This window comes from Euleptes europaea, chromosome 3 (genome assembly GCF_029931775.1).
Source record: "Euleptes europaea isolate rEulEur1 chromosome 3, rEulEur1.hap1, whole genome shotgun sequence".
Lineage (NCBI taxonomy): Eukaryota > Metazoa > Chordata > Lepidosauria > Squamata > Sphaerodactylidae > Euleptes > Euleptes europaea.
In genome coordinates this window covers 6,442,916-6,462,496 of record NC_079314.1, presented here as the reverse complement: position 1 = coordinate 6,462,496, position 19,581 = coordinate 6,442,916, and the positions used below count along the sequence as shown (strand labels likewise).

Genomic DNA, 19,581 nt, shown 5'->3' with positions numbered 1-19,581 from the left:
AATATAGGCGGTGTTTTATGAGCGGCCGTTGAAAACTCCCGCCTCCCATTGCTTCGTCTCCTGGTTGTGAGAGCCCATTGGCTGAACGTACGAAGAAGCGGAGGGAGATACCTGCAGTTTCGTTTACCGATTAAAATAAAGGCCAGGGACTTTTTTGTCCAATGAGACTTGGCAAGTGGCATAACTGACAGAAGAAAAAGCCAATGAAATTAATTTTGGGAGACAATGAAATCTCTTCAAGGAGCAAATAAAGGCGAGGGCGTTTTCTTTTAGATTTCACCCAATCCGTTTTAGCGTTATACCGATGGGCATTCCAAGTAACCAATAAGATAACAGAAGTGGCTCGCTGCGTTTTCGTGGAGCCAACGGTTTTCTGGAGAAGAAGGAGGAGCTCCTTCGGAGGCAATGCGGTGGGGCGGGATGCCGGCTGGAGAGGCATCGCGTTGACCCAATAGACTTGATGGGAGGGCGGATGGACGGCGCACTCGGCCACACAGACCACGCAGAGTGACTAGATAAGCAGATCCACTAGCGAATTAAGTTGGCAGGCGGGAGTGCCGGGACCCAATGGCGGCGGAGGGCGGGACGCAGGTAGGCCGGGCTCTTCTTGAGCCCAATGAGCGCCGCGCCGCCGCTGAGTGGCAACGGGCGTGCCCAATAGAGGCGTGGCTGAGGAGGGAGCGAGGGTGGGCTTGGTGTATTGCAGGCGCCATGTCGCGGCGGAGGTGGCGAGGCTCGCAGAGCGGCGAGGGCGGCGGTGGCGGTTCGGGCCGAGATATGGTGAAGATGGCGGGCGGGGGTGGTGGCGGAGGAGGAGGAGGCGGCGGCGGCTCGGGCCGCTACTACGGAGGAGGGCCTGAGGGCGGCCGCGCCCCGAAGCGCCAGAAGACGGAGAACGCCGATCACGGCCCGGGGGGAGCGGCCGGCGGGGTGAGAACGCCTGAGGGGAACGGAAGAGAGCGGCCTGCGAGAGGGAGCCGCCAAGGGCGGGGGGAGAAAGAAAGAAAGAAAGAGAAAAAACGGCGGGGGGGGGGCGTTTGTGGCGAGCTTAAGCGTTTTACCAATGAGAGAAAGAGAAGAAAGCAAAAACGAGGTTCGAGGTCATTCCCTCCCGCCCGTGATAAGAGGCTAGTGGAGCCTCCGCGGGCAGGAGTAGTCTATCAGAGGCGGGCGCAACATGCGCGTGCGCAGGCTAGAGAGAAGAGCGGAGGTCATCTGGGAAGAAAGAGTATGTATTAAGGGGGGGGTCGTCTCCTCCCGGGCTCTCAAGTCCAGTTTGTTTACTATATAGTTTGCCTTTCTCACTAAGGTACAAAGCGAATTGCCCCGTGTAATTTAATGCAACCAATATGAAGCATCTCTTGAGCAAACGGAGCCATCTAGGATTTTAGACATCTAAATAAGCATCGCCTGTTAGGTGTGATCCAGAGCGCAGGTACAATACAGGAAAACAGTGCCTCAACCTGCAGCAGACAGATAGCTTCTTACACCCAGTCAGTTGTTGGTATATATCTTTAGCCGTTCTTTTTAAAGTTACTTACCGGTAAATGGAAAGTGCATGAAGCACTTATCTTGTTCTTAATCTTTAAAGTTCAGGTTGCAAGTTGCAAGCGAGGTAAAATGCAGTTCAAGGAAGTTTTAAAAAGAAAGCAAAATTTATGTGTTATTTTAGTAACCCTTTCTTTAAGGAGGCCCGAGTCGTGTATTTGTTTCTCTGCTCTCCTCCCCCTTGTTTCCACAGCAGCCCTGCCAGAGAGGTGAGGCTGACCATGGGCAACTGGCCTGAGGCTTCCCAGTGAACTCTTAGCAGAGTTATAATTTTGAACATCTTTTCCCCTTTCTCCCCCAGTCCCGCATTCTGACTGCTGCCCGTATTAGCTGCGTCAGGCTTGGAAAAGAGAAAGCCCAAAGCAGGAAGCTCACGTGTTGCAGGAGAAATAAGGGATTGAGGGGTATAGGCAGAAAACCAAGACTCCCCCCCCCCCTTCGCCTCTCCCCGCTGTGATTTCTGTTATGGCTCAGAGGTCTCCTTGCACCACAGTGGTCTGTCAGCTTAAGCCCACTGTGAGGGGAGAGCAAGGGGCAATGTTAAAATTTAGTAGAAGGGGGGGAGTGGTAGCATTTCACAGGTGAACGACATGGGGAGAAAGAAAAGAGAAATGGGACATTCTGAATGGGGAGGCCACAAAAAGCCCTGCAAAAAGGAAGAATGGAACACTTGCCACTCCTCATTCATTGGGCAGGCCAGGTGAATGTGGTGCAGAAGTCATTAAATAAAAGCCTGACTGGCACTGGTTTCCCCACTTCTCTTTTCCTCAGGGGGTGGTAGCTTAACAGAGTCTGCCTGCACAGGAGCAGGTAGTGTGGGACAGCATCAAGTAAGAGGGAGATGTGATTCTGCACAGCGAATGGTGATAGTGTTCAGGTTGTGGAGTTTGGGGTCACAAAAGCAGGTGGCAGCAGCCACAAGTTTATATGAATTTCTGGTTTGGAAGGAAGCAGGGTGGATACTTTACTGGAGGATGGGGGTGTATCAACAGACATAACCCAAATTGGCTTAGGGAGCATTCATACATTGAGAACAGGCTGTTGGGGTGGACTCCATGCTTAACAATGAGGCATTTGTAAATTGTGGAGTTTGCTGGTACAAGGGGTAGTGTAGGCCATATATTTAGGTAAGCTTGGGAAGCTGGAGGTTAACAAATTCGTGGGGGATGGGTCTGTGGACCGTTATAAGGCATGATGGCTAAATGGAGAGCCTCCGTGTGCAGGAGCAGTTTGGGGTGCTTCCTCACCCCCACCCCAAGAATGCAAATAAGTCAGTCTCTTTCCAGTGGTGCCATACAAGCAGCCCAACAGACATGCACGTATGATGTAGCCAAGGAACAAAGAACTTGCAGGATGAGGACATGTGTTGAAATAAATTACCCACCAATTAGGCACAGCCTGTGGCAGTTCGCTGTCCACTACTAGTATTATGGTTTATGAGCTCAGTTGCTTAACATGTGTTGTGGGAGGAGCTTATCCTGGTGGGAAAGAAACATCAAGGCAGAGTGCAGTGAAGAACTTTTTGAGTGTGGAGACATATGTGCTCTTGTCAGCTTGCACTGATTTGGGGCAGTGTTTTCCAATCCCTGTGTTACAAGGAAGCTGCAAGAGAATCAGCATGCCATCGTGGCTCATGAGCTTTTGGAAGCTTTGGTCTCTAGGTGGGAGGCAAGCATGATGCCTCACTCCTGTGGTGCAAAATTGCTTTTTGGTGGTCTGAGAATATTTGTTCACCTTGGCAACAGCTTCTCCAAGGCAAAACTTGTTATTTCTGCTGGATCTGACTAGCACGACTGATTCTTTAAAATTATAAATACTTTCTTGTGTGGTGGGGGCAGAACCACAGGAGTCTGATCATGACCTTGCAGTGTTTAACAGGGAACTTGTGCTTTTCACAGTACACATAACAACTTTACACAAATCTGTTTTCATATGCTTTTAAAACCTCTAGCCTCTAGTACAAGTAGGGCTGTTGAAGTGTACTGATCAGAAGCAGGGAGCCCTAAGTTGGCATGAAGACCCTTTCAGTAATGCGCCTGATGAATGACTATATGGAGTGGTTTCACATCTCTGTGGCAGGGACCTGGAGTGAGGGCTATGCTGCTGTCATCTCAAAAGCCATCCACATTAACAGGCTTCTCCTACCTTTCTTCAGGAGAACTACGATGACCCTCACAAGCCTGCTGCTTCCCCTGTGGTCCACATCAGGGGTCTGGTCGACGGTGTTATGGAAGCTGATCTTGTGGAGGCCCTGCAGGAATTTGGCCCCATCAGGTCAGTCTCGGACAATTTCAATGGGAGCGATGGTGGGTGGCTTGTGGGCAATATAAACAGCAATATTTCTCTCTCAAGCTATGTGGTGGTGATGCCCAAGAAGAGGCAGGCCCTGGTGGAATTTGAAGACATTCTGGGAGCCTGCAATGCTGTGAACTACGCGGCCGACAACCAGATCTACATCGCTGGGCACCCGGCCTTTGTCAACTACTCCACCAGCCAGAAGATCTCACGCCCTGGGGACTCTGACGATTCCAGGGGGGTCAACAATGTCCTGCTCTTCACCATCCTGAACCCCATCTATTCCATTACAACGGTGTGTAGCTGAGCTTGCCGAGAGCCTGAGACTTCACTTGAATGCCTTGAGTGGCCTGTGTTGAACTTTAAGTTCATGAAACACGTGCTTGCTTCAGGTGCTGTGGGCGGACACGGATCAGTTTCAGGATAATGCCAAGTGGTCAAGTGCAAATGGGTTTGTCTAGGTTCTGCCACTGGCTGGGTGTGAGAGCACATGGGTTCAGTGCATTGGAAACTGCAAGTCCACAACAGGTGGGTTAGTCTGTTGCTTAGCTGAGAGGCGCAGAAGGAATCCTGCGAAAGGAGGGCTACTTAGGAGTATTTTGGGGGGAAATCTTTCTGAAGATGCCTCTGTTTTTGTTTTATTTTTAAATCTTTTCTCGTATTCTTTCATAGGATGTGCTGTACACAATCTGCAACCCATGTGGCCCAGTACAGCGGATTGTTATCTTCAGGAAAAATGGAGTCCAGGCTATGGTGGAATATCCTTTGGGGGAAAAATTGGCTGTACTTACAAGACTGTAGTAGTTGAGTCTAATGGGTCTTTTGAGTACGCGAAACAAGTAGTTTAATGGTAGATGTGTTTCTATTTGAGTTTTCTGCCTGTCTGAAAAAAAAATTCTGCGTTACTAGAGAATAAGGGCAGGTGGCACGAGGATGGCCAGGGTCCCATTTTGCTTGGAATTGGAAAAGGTGGTTCCCTTAATCACCCCAAAAGGCAGATTGATTATTTGTTGAATTGATAGGGCTTTGTGCCTGCATTGGGTTGATAAATCTGTGCTTTGTGACTGAGCCTGCCTGCATTGACCATCTGACCAGTTGGAAAAAATATTGTGGCAACCTTCTTAAATATACGCTTGCCCAGTCGCCCATGGTAACAGTAAAAACTGGGCGTTTTCACGCTTAGCCTGAAGATGTGGCCTGCATAGCAGAGTGCCAGGTGCGGAATTCGTTTGACTTCCTTTGTAGTCTGCCTTTCTCCCAGGAGGCTGCAGGTGGGTTACAGATGCAGAGGGAGTAGCTTCTGTTCTAAAGGAATGCTGTCTTCAAGTTAGACTAGGGAGATGGCAATGACGGGAACAGCAGACCTTAAAGGCAGAATGAAGATACATTTCCGTGAGTGTATTGAGAACAAATAAAGTTCCTTTTTCTCCTGGCTTGGATCAGTTCCTCCTGATGCCCATAAAGCAACGGTTTCCTTAACATTGCAAACATTTGACTCTGTGCAGAGCGCTCAGAGAGCAAAGGCATCTCTGAATGGGGCTGACATTTACTCTGGTTGCTGTACTTTGAAGATTGAGTATGCAAAGGTGAGTGTTGCCATGCTTGAAGAGAGACCGTGTCCTGTTTGGGTGTTTGCCTCTCAACAAGCGATTCCATGCTCTGACTGAAAGGACCTGCTACAAGTGATGTCTCTCTTGCTACTAAGGGAGCAGATTTCTCTCAGTTCAGACCTGTGATTCCCTTTCCTAAGAGGAAAGCATGAACTTCCTTGCCTTGAGGATTCCCAGTCAGGGTTCCGGGCCCCTCCGTTTCTGCCAGTGAGCTGCTAATACCAAAGTGTCTTTACAGTGCTGTGGCGCTAGCTAACTTGGCATTGCTTCTGGTTGGGAGGTGGGGTGGGAGGGAGACTGTAGAGGAGAGGACATGGAGTCAGAACTTTAAAATGCCAGCTTTGTTTCTGAAGTCGGTTGCAGTTCTGGGTTCAGTCTCCTCCTGAGCCATTTGCTTTCCAATCATAACAGAAAGAGCGGTATTGCTTGTAGACTTAACATTTGTGTTGCTGCCAGTGATCAGTGCGTGGAGGGCTGGCTGCCAAGTGTGATATCCAGGCATTTCTCCAATGCTTTGGTGGACTGTGTCAGATAATCTGGGCTACAGTGGCAATGGCTTGCTGAGATTGAAACAGAAGGAGGAGCTGTGCAGCCAGCTGGTTTGGCCATGTAAGGCCCGGTGCTGCCACCATTGCTATAAGGTGTTTGGAAGATGTGCTGCTAGAAGGTTGTCAGATCGCTTCCAGATCCTTTGCCTGACTCTCGTCTGGTTCTTCTCTAGCCCTCTCGTTTGAATGTGTTCAGGAATGACCAGGACACGTGGGACTACACCAACCCCAACCTCAGTGGACAAGGTAACCATGATAGACTGCTGTGCTGCCACACACAAAACTGTCATCTTCTCCCATTGAGTAGCACACTTCATAGACCTGATTGGTGTGATGTAATGCCATTTGCCTGCTCTCCACCACGGTGCCTGATCTTGAAAGTTTGGTGGTGGGATTTTTTTAAAAAAGAAAAGGGCGTTGGTGGGCCTACTCAGAGTGGTCCGGGTGGAAGCACTTGACCTGCCCTCAAAGCGCAGGTCTAGATAGCAACAAAGAAGGCTGTCACGGGGAGTAACTCTGCGGGAATTCTGCAATTTGCAGCCTCCTGTTTTGAGCCTGGCATTGAAAACCTTCCACTGTTGTGTTGCAGTCTTTAGCCCATCTGTGGCAGGAATAGAGAACTGGAAATAATGGAGCACAGCTAAGAGGAGAGCAGCTTTAAGACCCCACCTCTGTGTGTGCACTCTTGCAGTGCGAGGTCTGGATCAACAGCAGCACTAAAACTGCTTTGGGAGGGAAGGCCCAGAAATGGTCTTCACCGCAGGGCTGTCACTTCAGGGAACGGCTGCGGTCAACCAGCTGGAAAAGCAAAGCAGAAAATTTCCAATTCTGGGACGTCACCTGTGGCCTGGAACCAGCTCCAACTCCGAGGCCATGGCTGTCCAGCACTCCTGCTGTACACTGGGATAGGTGAGGGGGAAAGGGGCCCTTTCTTGAAGACCTGTTTGCCCCTTGGCTGTGTGCATAGCACCCCAGAGGGCAAACTGTTGTGTAGCGTTTGGTGCCTGGGATGGGGGGGGGGGGGAAATGGCAAACGAGTTATTCTCCTTACACTTGGGGTCCCTGGATGGACAGTAGGCAGCCCCTTGCCTTGGCTTCTGAAGGCCAAGGGAATGGCAGGTCCGCTTTTCTCAGGTTACTCCTGCAGCTGAGGGTGACCTGCCCTGGTTGTGTGCTTGTGTGTGTGGCAGCGATGAAGAGTGCAGCGTAGCATGGGGAAGGGGAGCCATGGCACCTAAATAACATTACAACCGGGAGGTGTTTGTGCTGCAGCTGTGCTCCTGAGAGTTGTGAGTGGGGCAGTCGGTGCTCAGAGAATTCAGAAGGATTGCCTTGTGCCTGAGGCATACGGCTGGGGGAGCACAGTTGAAGGATTCTGATCGGGGGGGGGGGTTTCTGGCAAATTTTGACCCTCCCCAACCTAGCAAAGCAAGCAATGGCATTACATGACTTGACATGAACATGACTCACTTTCTCCTCCAAGGTACATAACTATAGAAGATGTGCAGACTGGCAGAGGCTAGTTTGGCAGGGCCGTGCAAAGTTAGCCCCTCTGCTTTGAGGCTGGGCAGAGAGGAGGTACTCTAGCCTGGCCTTTCCCCAGCTCTGAACAGTGCCTTTCACACATGACCCTGAGGGAATCGTATTACTGCTACAGTGGAAGTCCAGAATTTGCCGGTGATCTGCCTGTGCTGCACACTCTAACACCACACAGTGTAGGAAAAAAAAGTCAACCTTTCCACTAGCTCTGCCTGGAGGAAACATGCAGCAATCTAGACGTACTCGAAATGCAGCAGATTGAGTTCATGTTTGTTTACATCAAGAACACAACACCGAGAGATCCAAGAAACATCTACAAGCACAAAGAGAGAGAGAGAAAGAAAGAGAGAGACGCATCAGGCCACGACATTCTTACAAATCCAAACCAGACCAAAAAAAAGCCCAAACCAAACGTTGAACCCAGGAATTGTAACACAGAAACTAGGAAAACACAGACCAGAGGGGGTCTCAGACAAAAGGCGTCATGACTCTTACCGGAAAACGGAGTAGATTCCAGAGGCCCTCCAAGACATAAGAGGCTCTCCACATCAACACGGTTTGGTTTGGGAGGGCAGTTTATCACTCCTCCTTTCCTGCAGTCCTCGGGTGCAACATTTATCAGCGCCAAGCGGAGACAGACCAAAAAAACACCAAGTCCCCCAAGCCCGCAGCTCCCTAGCGGCTGGGTGTGCTTTCTGCTCCGGGGGCACTTGAGGTCCAAGGCACATTCCATTAACAGAGGAGAGACATGCACATGGGAGACCTACACAGAGCCAGAAGCACCAAACCTGTTAACAGCACATGACAAAACGCTCAGGAGATGCAACACGGAAGGGACACTCATTTATTACACCTTGTTATGTCCTTTTTGTTGGTTGATACCATCTGAAGACAAACAAACAAACAAAAACAAACATCTGTGAGCCCTTTACAAAAACTTTTTTTACTTAAATTTTTGTGTCCGTTTGGTGCCTTTGACTTGTATTTGACTCTGAAACCATGTAACGCAGGGTCGCAGTGTATGTTTGGTGGGACGCCATCTTTCAGAACTGTGCTTACACTGTTGAAGCGTCCAATGGTAAGAGAATTGCAGAATGTGTATTTGACAGTGGAGATTGTACTGTGTACTCCTGCTGTAAGTAGCCCTTTTCAATCTTTGTACTGACTGTTGAAATAAAATCGTACAAAACGCTTTTTAATTTTTTTTTTTTTGTAAGAAGTTGAAATTGTTTGGATTGCTTAAAATCTTCTGCCTTGTACAACCAAATTGCTTGTTTTTTACTTGATGGACTGCTGGTTTGCTTTCCTGCCCTGTTCTTCAGTCCCTGTTTCTCCGCTGGGGTTGGGGCAGGGGTCTGGTGTCTCTCCCCCCCCTCCTGCCCGCCTTAAGGTGAACATCCTAGAATACTCATCTGCACCTGTTTGGTCATGAAATCGAGCAGATGTGCTATTTCCTGTGATTCTCCTTCTCTTCTTCCCCTCCTTCTCTTGGGGGAGTGCCAAGTTATTTTACTTTGTAAATGACCTTTTATAAAGCAGGCGTGTTCAAATGGTGCTCTGGTGTATGTGTTGTGTTTTTTTTAGACACAGGCTATGGTACAAATTGAACTTTGCCTTTGGCCAGCTACAAACATTTTGATATTCTGAGTCCAAATGCAAGCCTGTCCGGATGACAGGAGGGCCAAAGAAATAAGTTGTAATGGGCCCTCTTAAAAGGCAAGCCAATCCAGAAAGAGTGGCTGGCTGTGGGTGATGCAGTGGGTATTTTATTTCTATTTATTTCATTTGTACCCTGCCTTTCTCCCCATTGGGGAGTGGCTTACAACATTCTCCCCTTCATCCTCACAACAACCTTGTGAGGTGGGTTAGGGTGAGTGTTGGACTGGTCACCCAACAAGCTTCCATGGAGGAGTGGAGATTTGAACCTGGCTCTCCCGGATCCTCTCTGGGGTCCACTGTAGCCACTGCACCACTCCGTGGAGAGATTGGGGCAGCATAGTTTTGGCAGTGGCTGGCTGGACTTATAAGTGAAAGGAGGTCTAGTGTCCAGGCTTGCCCCAGAAATGCAGGCTGTGTTACTCCTTTAAGTGTACTAATAGCTCTTCTCTTCTCTACTAGGTGAGCCAGGTGGTAATCCAAACAAGAGGCAGAGGCAGCCCCCTCTCCTCGGGGACCATCCTGCTGAATATGGTAAGAGGCTGGCTGCAGGTGTCAGCATCCCGGGGAGGTGGGGTTCCAGCTCATCTGTTTGGGCTCCTGATGTTTGTCGTCCCCCTCCAGGAGGACCTCACGGTGGCTATCATGGGCACTATCACGACGAAGGTTATGGCCCTCCACCACCCCACTACGAGGGAAGGCGGATGGGCCCGCCGGTGGGTGGCCGCCATAGGGGACCGAGCCGCTACGGCCCGCAGTACGGGCACCCCCCTCCTCCCCCGCCACCCCCAGAATTTGGCCCCCATGCTGACAGCCCAGTTTTGATGGTCTACGGCTTGGACCAATCCAAGATGAACTGTGACCGGGTCTTCAATGTCTTCTGCCTGTACGGGAACGTGGAGAAGGTGAGTGCCAGACACCCACATCCCCTGGAGCCTGCTGCGTGCTGCCTTTCGGGTTGGTGGCTAGGAGCGTATCCAGTTCCGAGGGCACACATGGAGCAGATTTTAGGTGATGAGGCAAATGGCAAGGTAGTTCCTCTTGCCAGTTCTAGGGTATGAATGGCTTATTCCTCTCCTTCCGCCTCTTCAGTACCCTTTCTGGTTCTTAACAATTTGTTACTGGATTGTGCAGTGAATGGACAAGCTCTTCTGTTTAATGCTGTGTTGGCACTGAGTTTGTTGGCTTTCAGGTCTGTTTGCTGTCTTAGAAACCCCAGGAAAGATGAAATTGCCTAAGGAAGTGGGGGGGGGGAGTTAGGCGGTGGGTGTGTGCTTGGATCAAAATTCTGAACCCAGTTTCCATATGGTAATGCTTATTCAGTCCCATTTTAAGCAAGTCTGAGAAGCAGTAAAGCATACCTTGTCCCTACCAACAGATGTAGGAGCCCTTCCCATTTAGATAAAGGGGTGCCTTTGTTTTGATTAGGTAAAGTTCATGAAAAGCAAACCTGGAGCTGCCATGGTGGAAATGGCCGATGGCTATGCTGTAGACCGAGCCATTACCCACCTCAACAACAACTTCATGTTTGAGCAGAAGCTGAACGTCTGGTGAGCATTTCTTCTTCATCATCTCCCCCCCCAGCGCCTTGTGCTCCTCCCATGTCCTCGTGGGCAACTCCTCAGCTGAAGAGCGTGCTTGACCGGCTCCTCTTCTCTCTCCTCCTCCCTCCCTGGTTGTCTGCAGCGTGTCCAAGCAGCAGGCCATCATGCCTGGCCAGTCCTATGGCCTCGAGGACGGCTCGTGCAGCTACAAGGACTTCAGCGGCTCTCGGAACAACAGGTTTTCAACCCCAGAGCAGGCAGCCAAGAACAGGATCCAGCACCCCAGCAATGTGCTCCATTTCTTTAACGCTCCTCTGGAGGTGACAGAGGATAACTTCTATGAGGTGAGAGCTTGGATCCCGTTGCCTGTCCGGGTGTTTTCGGAAGGGCTCTGCAGAAGCAAAGATGACTTTGTAGGGGAAGAGAGCAGAGCTCTTAGGCTGCCCAGGAGAGATCCTCAGATTCTCATGAGCCTTCTGGGTTCCAAGGGGTGGGGGATATGGCATTAAACTGTTCTCCTGTGTTTGGCTCTGTATGACATCTTGGGCTGGAATGGACTCTGCAGCAGTAAAAATTGAAACATCTTGTCAATATGAAAGCACTTAAGGCTGTTTTGCTACAAAATAAATTTGTAATAACATAAGGAAGGGAATGCCAGGACTTTCTGTGTGGTGGCTCCAATGCTCTGGTATGAACTACAACAAAGACTTTGTGTCGCTGTGATGTTAGCTTGTTTAGAGGCTATGTTTTTATTGTAGTGGTGTAATGGTTTTTGTTTTTTTAATGGACGTGATGTGTGAACTGCTTGAAGTCTCCGGTTGGGAAAAGGTCATTCATCTGTCTTTTTAAAACGTTCCCGTAAATCTGCTGCGTCACTGTTACAAACATACCGTAGCTGCTGTTTTTGCATACACTTTAATTCAGTATTTTCTGTTGAATAGCATTTCTCTCTGGAATTTGCAGAGCTGAATGGATGGGTCATGGGATAGTAAGATGTGTGTGTGTTTACCCCATACTGCCATACTTCAACAGTTGCATTGTCTCACGAATGAGTCTTCCTCTTTTCAGATCTGTGATGAGCTGGGGGTGAAGAGACCAGCTTCAGTCAAGGTGTTTTCAGGAAAAAGTAAGTGTGCAGTACAGCTTTTTTTGCCTCCACATATCTGCCTCTGGGAAGCAGGAGCTGAACTTTGCTTGTTCTGCAAGGCAGATGACTCATCTGTTCTTGGCTTCTGTTTGAAGTTTTTTCATGAACTCCTGCCCTTGACCTTTGTCCTGACCCAGGAAGTCTGCAGAAGCCCTAAATTGCCAGGCGGTGAGAACCCTGCCTCATAACCCTCCTACAAGCAGGTAGAAGAGCCCCCACTTTTATTCATGGGCAAACCCAGTAACATGACCAGGGATTGATGCAGTCAAGGTAGTATAAAAGCTCCCTAGGGAACAGATTTCTAATAACTTTTTAATTATAAAGGAAAAAATCAGTATTCCAAATGGCACTTGCAGGTGAAAAGCAAAAAACTTCTTAAAAGTAGCAGAAAAGTCATTCTAAAGTAATCAAGTATGGACTTCTTCAACCTAACAATACCAGATCTTAAAACCCAGGCAAGATACAAACTTTCATTCAAGCTGTTTTCCAAAATGTAGCTTGCCACATGCTTTCTGGGAACAAAGAAGCCAGAAAATAATGCAAGAACTTACTCCTTGCTTGGTTAGTCTTTGTCCAAGTGTATGCCTTTCTTTAGAAACAAAATGCTCAGGAGTTACTGAAATTACAATTTGGAAAATTTGAGCCACCTCTAGAGTGAAGAAAACGTCTTTTTACCAAAAGGACCCATCTACCTTGCAGTTCCCCCAAGAAGCAGCGTCTGTGATTCCACATTCTACCCTCAACACATCTGTGATGCCAGCTAAGCAGGCAGACAGACTCTCTCTCTCTCTCACACACACACACCCCCCTCAGGTTACCTGGTGGCTTTGAGGCTGAGTGTAAATTTGAATCTAGTTTTTCCCAGTTCTGGGGAAATCATGACCGTAGAGTGACTTGTCTGTGAAATGGTTATGCTGCTCAGAATGAGGTCATTTCAAAGTCCCCTTCCCAACGTAATGTGACAGAAAAGCAGTCTCTGGAAACTTGTCCTGTATTTCTAATTAGCATAATGCAGTAGACAGGAAGGAGATTAAGGTTTCAGCTGTGGGTGTGGCACAGGAAAGGAATGTTACCTTCATATTTGTAGGTGAATGAGGGTTGGCATGAAAAGTGTGTCTGTAGAGAGTTGGAGTTTCTAAACTCCAAGTTTACTTGACCAGACTTCAAAAATCAACCTAGTAACATTTGGGGTGCGGCTCACACACTTTTTGGAATAGCTCAGGTGTGTCTTAACTGTCTTTGCTTAACAGGTGAAAGGAGTTCCTCTGGGTTACTGGAGTGGGAAACCAAAGGGGATGCCCTGGAGACTTTGGCATTCCTCAACCATTACCAGATGAAAAACCCAAGTAAGCCTCAATCTTCATGCTGGAGGGGAAGGAGGATTGCCTATTGTGACTAAAAGGAGTAAGAAGTGTATGGAGGAGAGCGGCATTAAGTTGGGAAACCTGTGTTTCCTGAGCCCTTTCCAAAGTTTGAGCCGCCTTGTGCTTCCAGCGTCGTCATAGGGAAGCTGCCTTTCCAAAAACTGCCAGGGTAATGGCATTAGGTGCTACATTGGCAGACTGAAGGCTGCAGTGCAAGGCTCCTGACGCACACACGCACACACACGGATTTTGCCGCTACTTGGTTGTGGCTCCTACATCCCTTGGGAAACCTTGGGTAGGAAAGAATAGGAAGGGGGGTGGGGTGACAGTGTGACAGTTCATCTGTGATGAACTGTTCCAGTTTTTTCATAGGCTGGGAGGGAAGGAGCTCACGCTTGTTTAGAAAGAAAGAACCATCTTCGCCTTAGTCTTGGCACCATCGCTGCTTAGTTACTTAGGTTTACATCAAGGAACTGAGGTTAGACAAGCTGGGTCAGATTGGTCCTAGATATTCTGAGCAGGGGGAAGTTAGTTGGAGGCCCCCTCTACCTGCCAAAGCGGGGCAATAGGTAGTCTTCCTTAATCAGACCATCAATCTGTCCTCGTAAGAGAACAGTGCTTGTCCTGATCCCTCTTTCTGTTCTTCCCACCAGATGGGCCGTATCCTTACACACTGAAACTCTGCTTCTCAACTGCTCAGCACGCCTCGTAGGTTTTATTTCGGTCCCTGCCAAGGAAGGCTTGCTCCGTTATTTTTTCCCCTCCCCCCTTTCTGGCAATGCACACTGTTCCTTTTTTAAAAAAGAAAAAAGAAAAGCCTGAATCAGCTGAAAAGAAAAGCTATGTGGCATTCTGAAGACACCTGATTTTAAAACTTACTGTACATGTGACTTGTTTTTCCCCCATTCATTCTCTGTGCTGCCTGTGCTGTTTTAGCACACCTTAATAAAGCTCTTTGGAAAATATACTCTGGTCCTAAGCGTGGATGTGCCCTTGCGACATGTGCTTTGGGAGGCCCTCCAGCCACTTTTGGGAATCCCTTGTAACAGTAAACAGCTGCTCACTTTGCACAACCATCTACACTTGCCTTGGGGTAAATCAAAGAAAGGGCCGACATAACCTTGGATTCTTAGCTAGGAGAATCTTAATCGGCTTAAATCTGTGTTGTGCCCTAAACACAAAGCTTTGGAGGTGAGCAAACAGGCTCTGAAGGCTTACATGAAATCACAGATCAAAATGCTGTCATCCTGCTGGTTTAGGCTCAAGAGGTGGGAAGTAGGTATCCTGTGTGCACGATTTATTTTGTGTGTGTATTTTTGCTGTCAAGTCACACCTGACTTACCATGTCCCCTGGTGGTGTTTTCCGGGCAAGGGACATTCAGAGGTGGTGTCAGAGTGTCTGAAGTTGTCAGGTCAGGTTGCCTTTTGGTGGTCTTGGGCTGGCCTGTATAAGCGGCCAGGCTCTTGACATGAGTTCGGCCAGTGTTTGCATTGTGCTTTGATGTACATTTGCTCTTATTCACTCCCTGTTCCATCCCCCCTCCCTTGCCTTGGCCTTGAGCGGCTAACGAGCAGCGCCGTGTTTAGGCTTCGTCTTCCCCCTCACGGCCAAGCACCGGTATCTAGTCATTTCCCAGGCCGTTTGAAACTGCACCTGTGATGTAATCATGCTTTTAAGTTATGCCTCGTAGCCTGGCTCGTCATTAGCAGCTTTGAACCTGCAAGTTGCCTTAGCTTGGCCTGTTGCTGTGAGAGTTCCCAACTAGACTGTGCAAACTTCATAAAATCCTTTGCTCAGACATTGATGCAGAAACAAGGAGTTTATTGAAGGCTTCAGACAGTACAGGTCAAACACGAGTTAAAGTTGCAAGTGAGCAGCACTCCAAAGCTACAGAATTATATCCCCTACAGGGCATCAAAGTTCACACCTATGTTATGGGAAGCTACAAGATAGATGGGTACAATACAGACATCAATCGACCTCAGAGGGCTTGTTAGGGCTATCTGGTCTCCAAGGCCGAATCTGGCAAGAGGGAGTGAATACAAAGCGAGTACAAAGCACAGCAGGGGAGGCATCCGGGAGGGAGGCATTCCGGGCCTGCAGATATGGCGCCTGAGCCCAGGAAATGCCAAACGGTGTGAACTGCTTTTACGAGTTCAAAGGGAGAGGGAACGCTGGGACCGGCAGACCGAGATATCCAGACCCTCACAGTTGCTTCTACAATAAAGTTTACCTGCTTCTGACTTGGCTGTCTGAGCGAGTGGCTTTTGGGGAATTGCCCAGGTTGGCTGGAGAACCTAACATTAAGCTGCTAATCATCTTTGCTCCGGTCTCCGCTCCCATCCCGACGTGCGGGTGGCTATGGCGGGGAATGGAGATGGCAAGGAGGAGGACAAGACAGACAAGACTCAAACGGCGCAACGCCGGGTGAGCCCGATCCTAACTCCAAGCCGACCAAGCCGCTGGGGGAAAAACCGAGTGGCTCGGGCGCGCAGCTCACGCCCCCCCCGCTTCAGCTCCTGGTTGGATTCTCCACGGGGCTGGACGTCGGGCATGGATACTCGCCCCCGGCGACAAGGGTTTACAGGCACGCGGTTCGAGGATGATCCGGCCTGAAGGGAAGCGGTCTTGCGGCATGAGTTGGAAGAACGCCGTCAGCTTCGCATTGAGAAGGAGGAGATGGCGGAAAGGATGAATGCCATGCAAACCTTGATGGAAGAAATGTGGCGCGAGTTGGGTGAGCTGCGGCGACCGCCCCAGCAGCCTATAGCCGCCCCAGTAGGTCAGCCAGTGGGCCAACCTGTTCAGCCCCCACTGCTACCACCGGTGCGCCGGATCCCGCGACCCCGCCTTGACGGGACTTAAAGGTGATGTTCGACGGGTCGAGTGACCTGCTGTCGTATTTTTTAATCCAAGTGGATGTGTTCATGCGTGAACAGGGAGCAACCTTTCCCTCGGATGAGAGTTGGGTTCAATATGTTGCTTCGCTGCTTCAAGGAGAGGCAGCGGTGTGGATGGTGCAACAATATGAACTGCGCTCTCGAGTTTTGGGAAGCTTGGATGATTTTATGGTGGCCCTCCGTAACCGGTTTGAAGACCTGCATCGGGGGGAACGGGCCAAGACAGCCCTGCTGCAATTGCGCCAGGGAACTAAGTCGGTGGTGCAATATGCAAGTGAGTTCCAGTTGCTCTCAAGTAAAATCCTGGACTGGAGTGAAGCTACCCGTGTACAGTATTTCCGTGAGGGACTCAACCCCGATTTGCAACATTGGGCCTTTATGCAGAGAAATCCTCCAGACGTGGAGGGATGGGTGAGACATGCGGCCGACATTGAGAACCGTAGGCAGTTGCTGCAGCTCTCGAAGCAGCGTACTGCCCGAGAAGTCAAGCCCAGCGCCCCTAAAGACTTTCGCTCCGGGATTGGAGGGGGGCTGTCAGTAAAGGAACGGAACAAGCGTTTTCAAAGTGGAGCCTGTCTCGTTTGCGGAGGTTTGGGGCATTTTGCCGCTCGTTGCCCATCTCGGGTCGAGAAAACGGTTCCTCACCAGCCTGCAGCTGTGGAGGCAGAGAAGGCGCGCGCCGAGGGACAGTCCCACCGCCGGAGCGGCTTGCCTGGGAAGTGGAGTACACCCTCGGCGCTTCAAGAACAACCCGACCAGGACCAGCCGAAAGCTACCGGCCCATCGGGGTCGCGGATTACAAATCCGGTGTCCGGCTCATCGGAGCCGCGGATTACAACTTCTGATTCCCCCTCCTCCAGTGATGGGGAGGAGTGGGGCCAGCCAGCAAAAAACGCCGCCAGTCTGCTGTGAAGGGAGCTCCTCGGCAGACCACCCTGGACCGTGAGTAGGGAGCTCCAGTTATGGTAAGCGAACAGGAGGACAATATGTACGTTGAGGTCGCCCTTGTGTTACCCAAAGGGGGACCAATGTTGCGAGTCGCAGCCCTGGTTGATTCGGGCTGTGCTCGGATTTTAATGAATGAGGAGACCGCCCGTGCCTTAAAGGTGAAACGGGTCGAGTTACCTGAGCCCGTTAGGTTTGCTCAGATGGACAGGAGTGACTTTAGGGGTGGACCGGTCACTCATAGGACGGCCCGAGTCGCCTTAGGAGTGGGAGAGCATTGGGAACAGCTCCACTTCACCATAGCTCCCATACAGGCCCCTATTGTCTTGGGAATGAACTGGTTGCAGGGGCACAGTCCCGTTATAGACTGGAAGGAACGCACGCTGTTCTCACAAGCTCAGTGTGACCTCCATAGACGGGAGTTGGTCTTCAGAGAGCAAGCGGCTGCATTGCTGGATCAGCCGTTGGTGAAAACTCCACCGCCTCAGCTCCCTAAAGAATATGCAGTTTGCCGATGTGTTTGATGTTCGCGAATGTGATGAGTTGCCCCCCCACCGGGACACTGACTGTGCAATTGAAGTGGTGGGGGACGGCAACCTGTCAAAAAGGAAAATCTACCCTATGAGTCCTAAAGAAAAGGCAGTGTTACGGGAGTATTTGGATACTAATTTGGCAAGGGGGTTCATCCGTCCTTCCAAAGCACCTTACTCTGCACCCGCCTTCTTTGTGAAGAAAAAGACTGGTGATTTACGACTCTGTATTGATTTTCGCAGACTCAATGCGGTCACACAGTCTAATGCTTACCCCCTTCCTCTCATTCCAGACCTGCTCGCTCAATTGAAAGAAGGCCGGATTTTTACTAAGTGGGACTTGGTGGAAGCTTACAATCGTATCAGGATTAGAGAAGGGGACACACATCAAACCTCCTTCTCCGGTTGTTTTGGGATGTTTGAGTACTTAGTAATGCCGTTCGGATTAACGGGGGCTCCTAGTGTGTTCATGCAATTGATTAATGAGGTGTTGCACGACTTGCTATTCCAAGGAGTGATTGTTTATTTAGATGACATTTTAATTTACACGAAAACTATGGACGAACATGTGGCCCTGGTCAAAGAAGTTTTGGAACGGTTGCGTGCTCATAAACTGTATGCGAAAGTGTCCAAGTGCGACTTCCATCAGCCATCTATAACTTTTTTGGGTTATATTGTGTCGCAACAGGGGCCTGAGATGGATCCCGAAAAGGTTCGAGCCTTGGTAGAGTGGGAAGCTCCCACTACTTGCAAACAGTTACAGCAATTTCTCGGGTTTGCTAATTTTTATCGAAATTTCATTCCTGATTTTGCCCAGGTTGCTTTGCCTCTCACTTCCCTACTACGAACGAAAGGGAAGGGACCCGAAGCCGCTTTGCCGTCCGCTCGGCTTCAGTGGTCTTCTGAATGCCAACAGGTGTTTGATATGCTCAGTTGTTCACGTCAGAACCAGTACTTCAGCATCCAGATTGTGAAAGACCATTTATTGTGCAGGTGGACGCTTCTGATGTTGCTATGGGGGGGGGGCTTTTACAAAAAGATGAGAACGGACATTTAAAGCCGTGTGCTTACTTTTCAAAGAAGTTTTCACAAGCCGAAATAAACTGGGCTATTATGGGAAAAAGAGGCGGCCGCTGTGAAACATGCTCTCACGATTTGGAGGCATTTTCTGGAGAGGGTTGAGGTGCCCTTTGAGGTCTGGACCGACCACAAAAATCTGGAGGCGCTTAAGGGCTCTAGAAAGCTGTCCGCAAAACAAGTTCATTGGGCGCAATTCTTTGCCAAGTTTCGGTTCATGTGCCAGGAAAAGACAATTCTTTGGCTGACGCGTTGTCCCGGCTTCCCCAGTACCGTGGTCAAATAGATCGTCCCATTGATTCCTTCTTCACCCCAGAGCAGCGGGGGGAGGTTTCGGGATTGGCCGTGACCACCTGGGCTCAAAGCCGGGCGAAGGACTCCGCCGTGGCCAGCGGACTCCCGGAGGCTTTCCGGGTGAAACTGAGCAAAGCCACACTTCAGGAGGAAGGAAGCCACATTCTCCCCCAAGCCCTCACCCGCCAAGGGGATCTGGAGCAAAAACAGCCGGACATTTTGGGTTTGTCAAATCTTTGCATTTGCTGCGGCGTCAGTTTTGGTGGCCGGGAATGAGGGCAGATGTGGATCTATTTGTGCACAGTTGACCCACCTGCGCAACCTCAAAAAAACTCATGGGGAAGCCCCCTGGACTCAAGCCTTTAGAAGTTCCGTCTGTTCCCTGGGAAGTCAATGCCATGGACTTTATCACGGACCTTCCTCCCAGTCAGGGGAAACAGTGTTGTGGGTGGTGACGGACTTCTTTTCCAAGCAAGTACATTTCGTTCCCTGTTCAGGTTTACCTTCTGCCCAAAAGTTGGCACGTATGTTCGTTACACACGTGATGAAATATCATGGGTTGCCACGCAAGGTAATTTCCGAC

At 49.8% G+C, this 19,581-nt stretch overlaps 1 protein-coding gene across 2 annotated transcripts; it reads left to right on the top strand.

Moving 5' to 3' along the window:
- Nucleotides 1-667: 667 nt before the first annotated feature.
- Nucleotides 668-14,029, top strand: HNRNPL (heterogeneous nuclear ribonucleoprotein L). Of its 2 annotated transcripts, XM_056847596.1 has the most exons (13): nucleotides 670-930; nucleotides 3,704-3,822; nucleotides 3,901-4,138; nucleotides 4,516-4,601; nucleotides 5,333-5,429; nucleotides 6,175-6,247; nucleotides 9,659-9,730; nucleotides 9,821-10,101; nucleotides 10,625-10,746; nucleotides 10,883-11,084; nucleotides 11,809-11,866; nucleotides 13,138-13,233; nucleotides 13,905-14,029. In XM_056847596.1, exons 1-13 carry the CDS (start codon nucleotides 712-714, stop codon nucleotides 13,961-13,963), a joined length of 1,722 nt encoding a protein of 573 aa, XP_056703574.1. In that variant the 5' UTR covers nucleotides 670-711; the 3' UTR covers nucleotides 13,964-14,029. The 2 variants fall into 2 exon arrangements, with proteins under 2 accessions (XP_056703573.1, XP_056703574.1); XM_056847595.1 differs by having other exon boundaries at nucleotides 668-930; nucleotides 9,659-10,101.
- The last annotated feature ends 5,552 nt before the right edge of the window (nucleotides 14,030-19,581 follow it).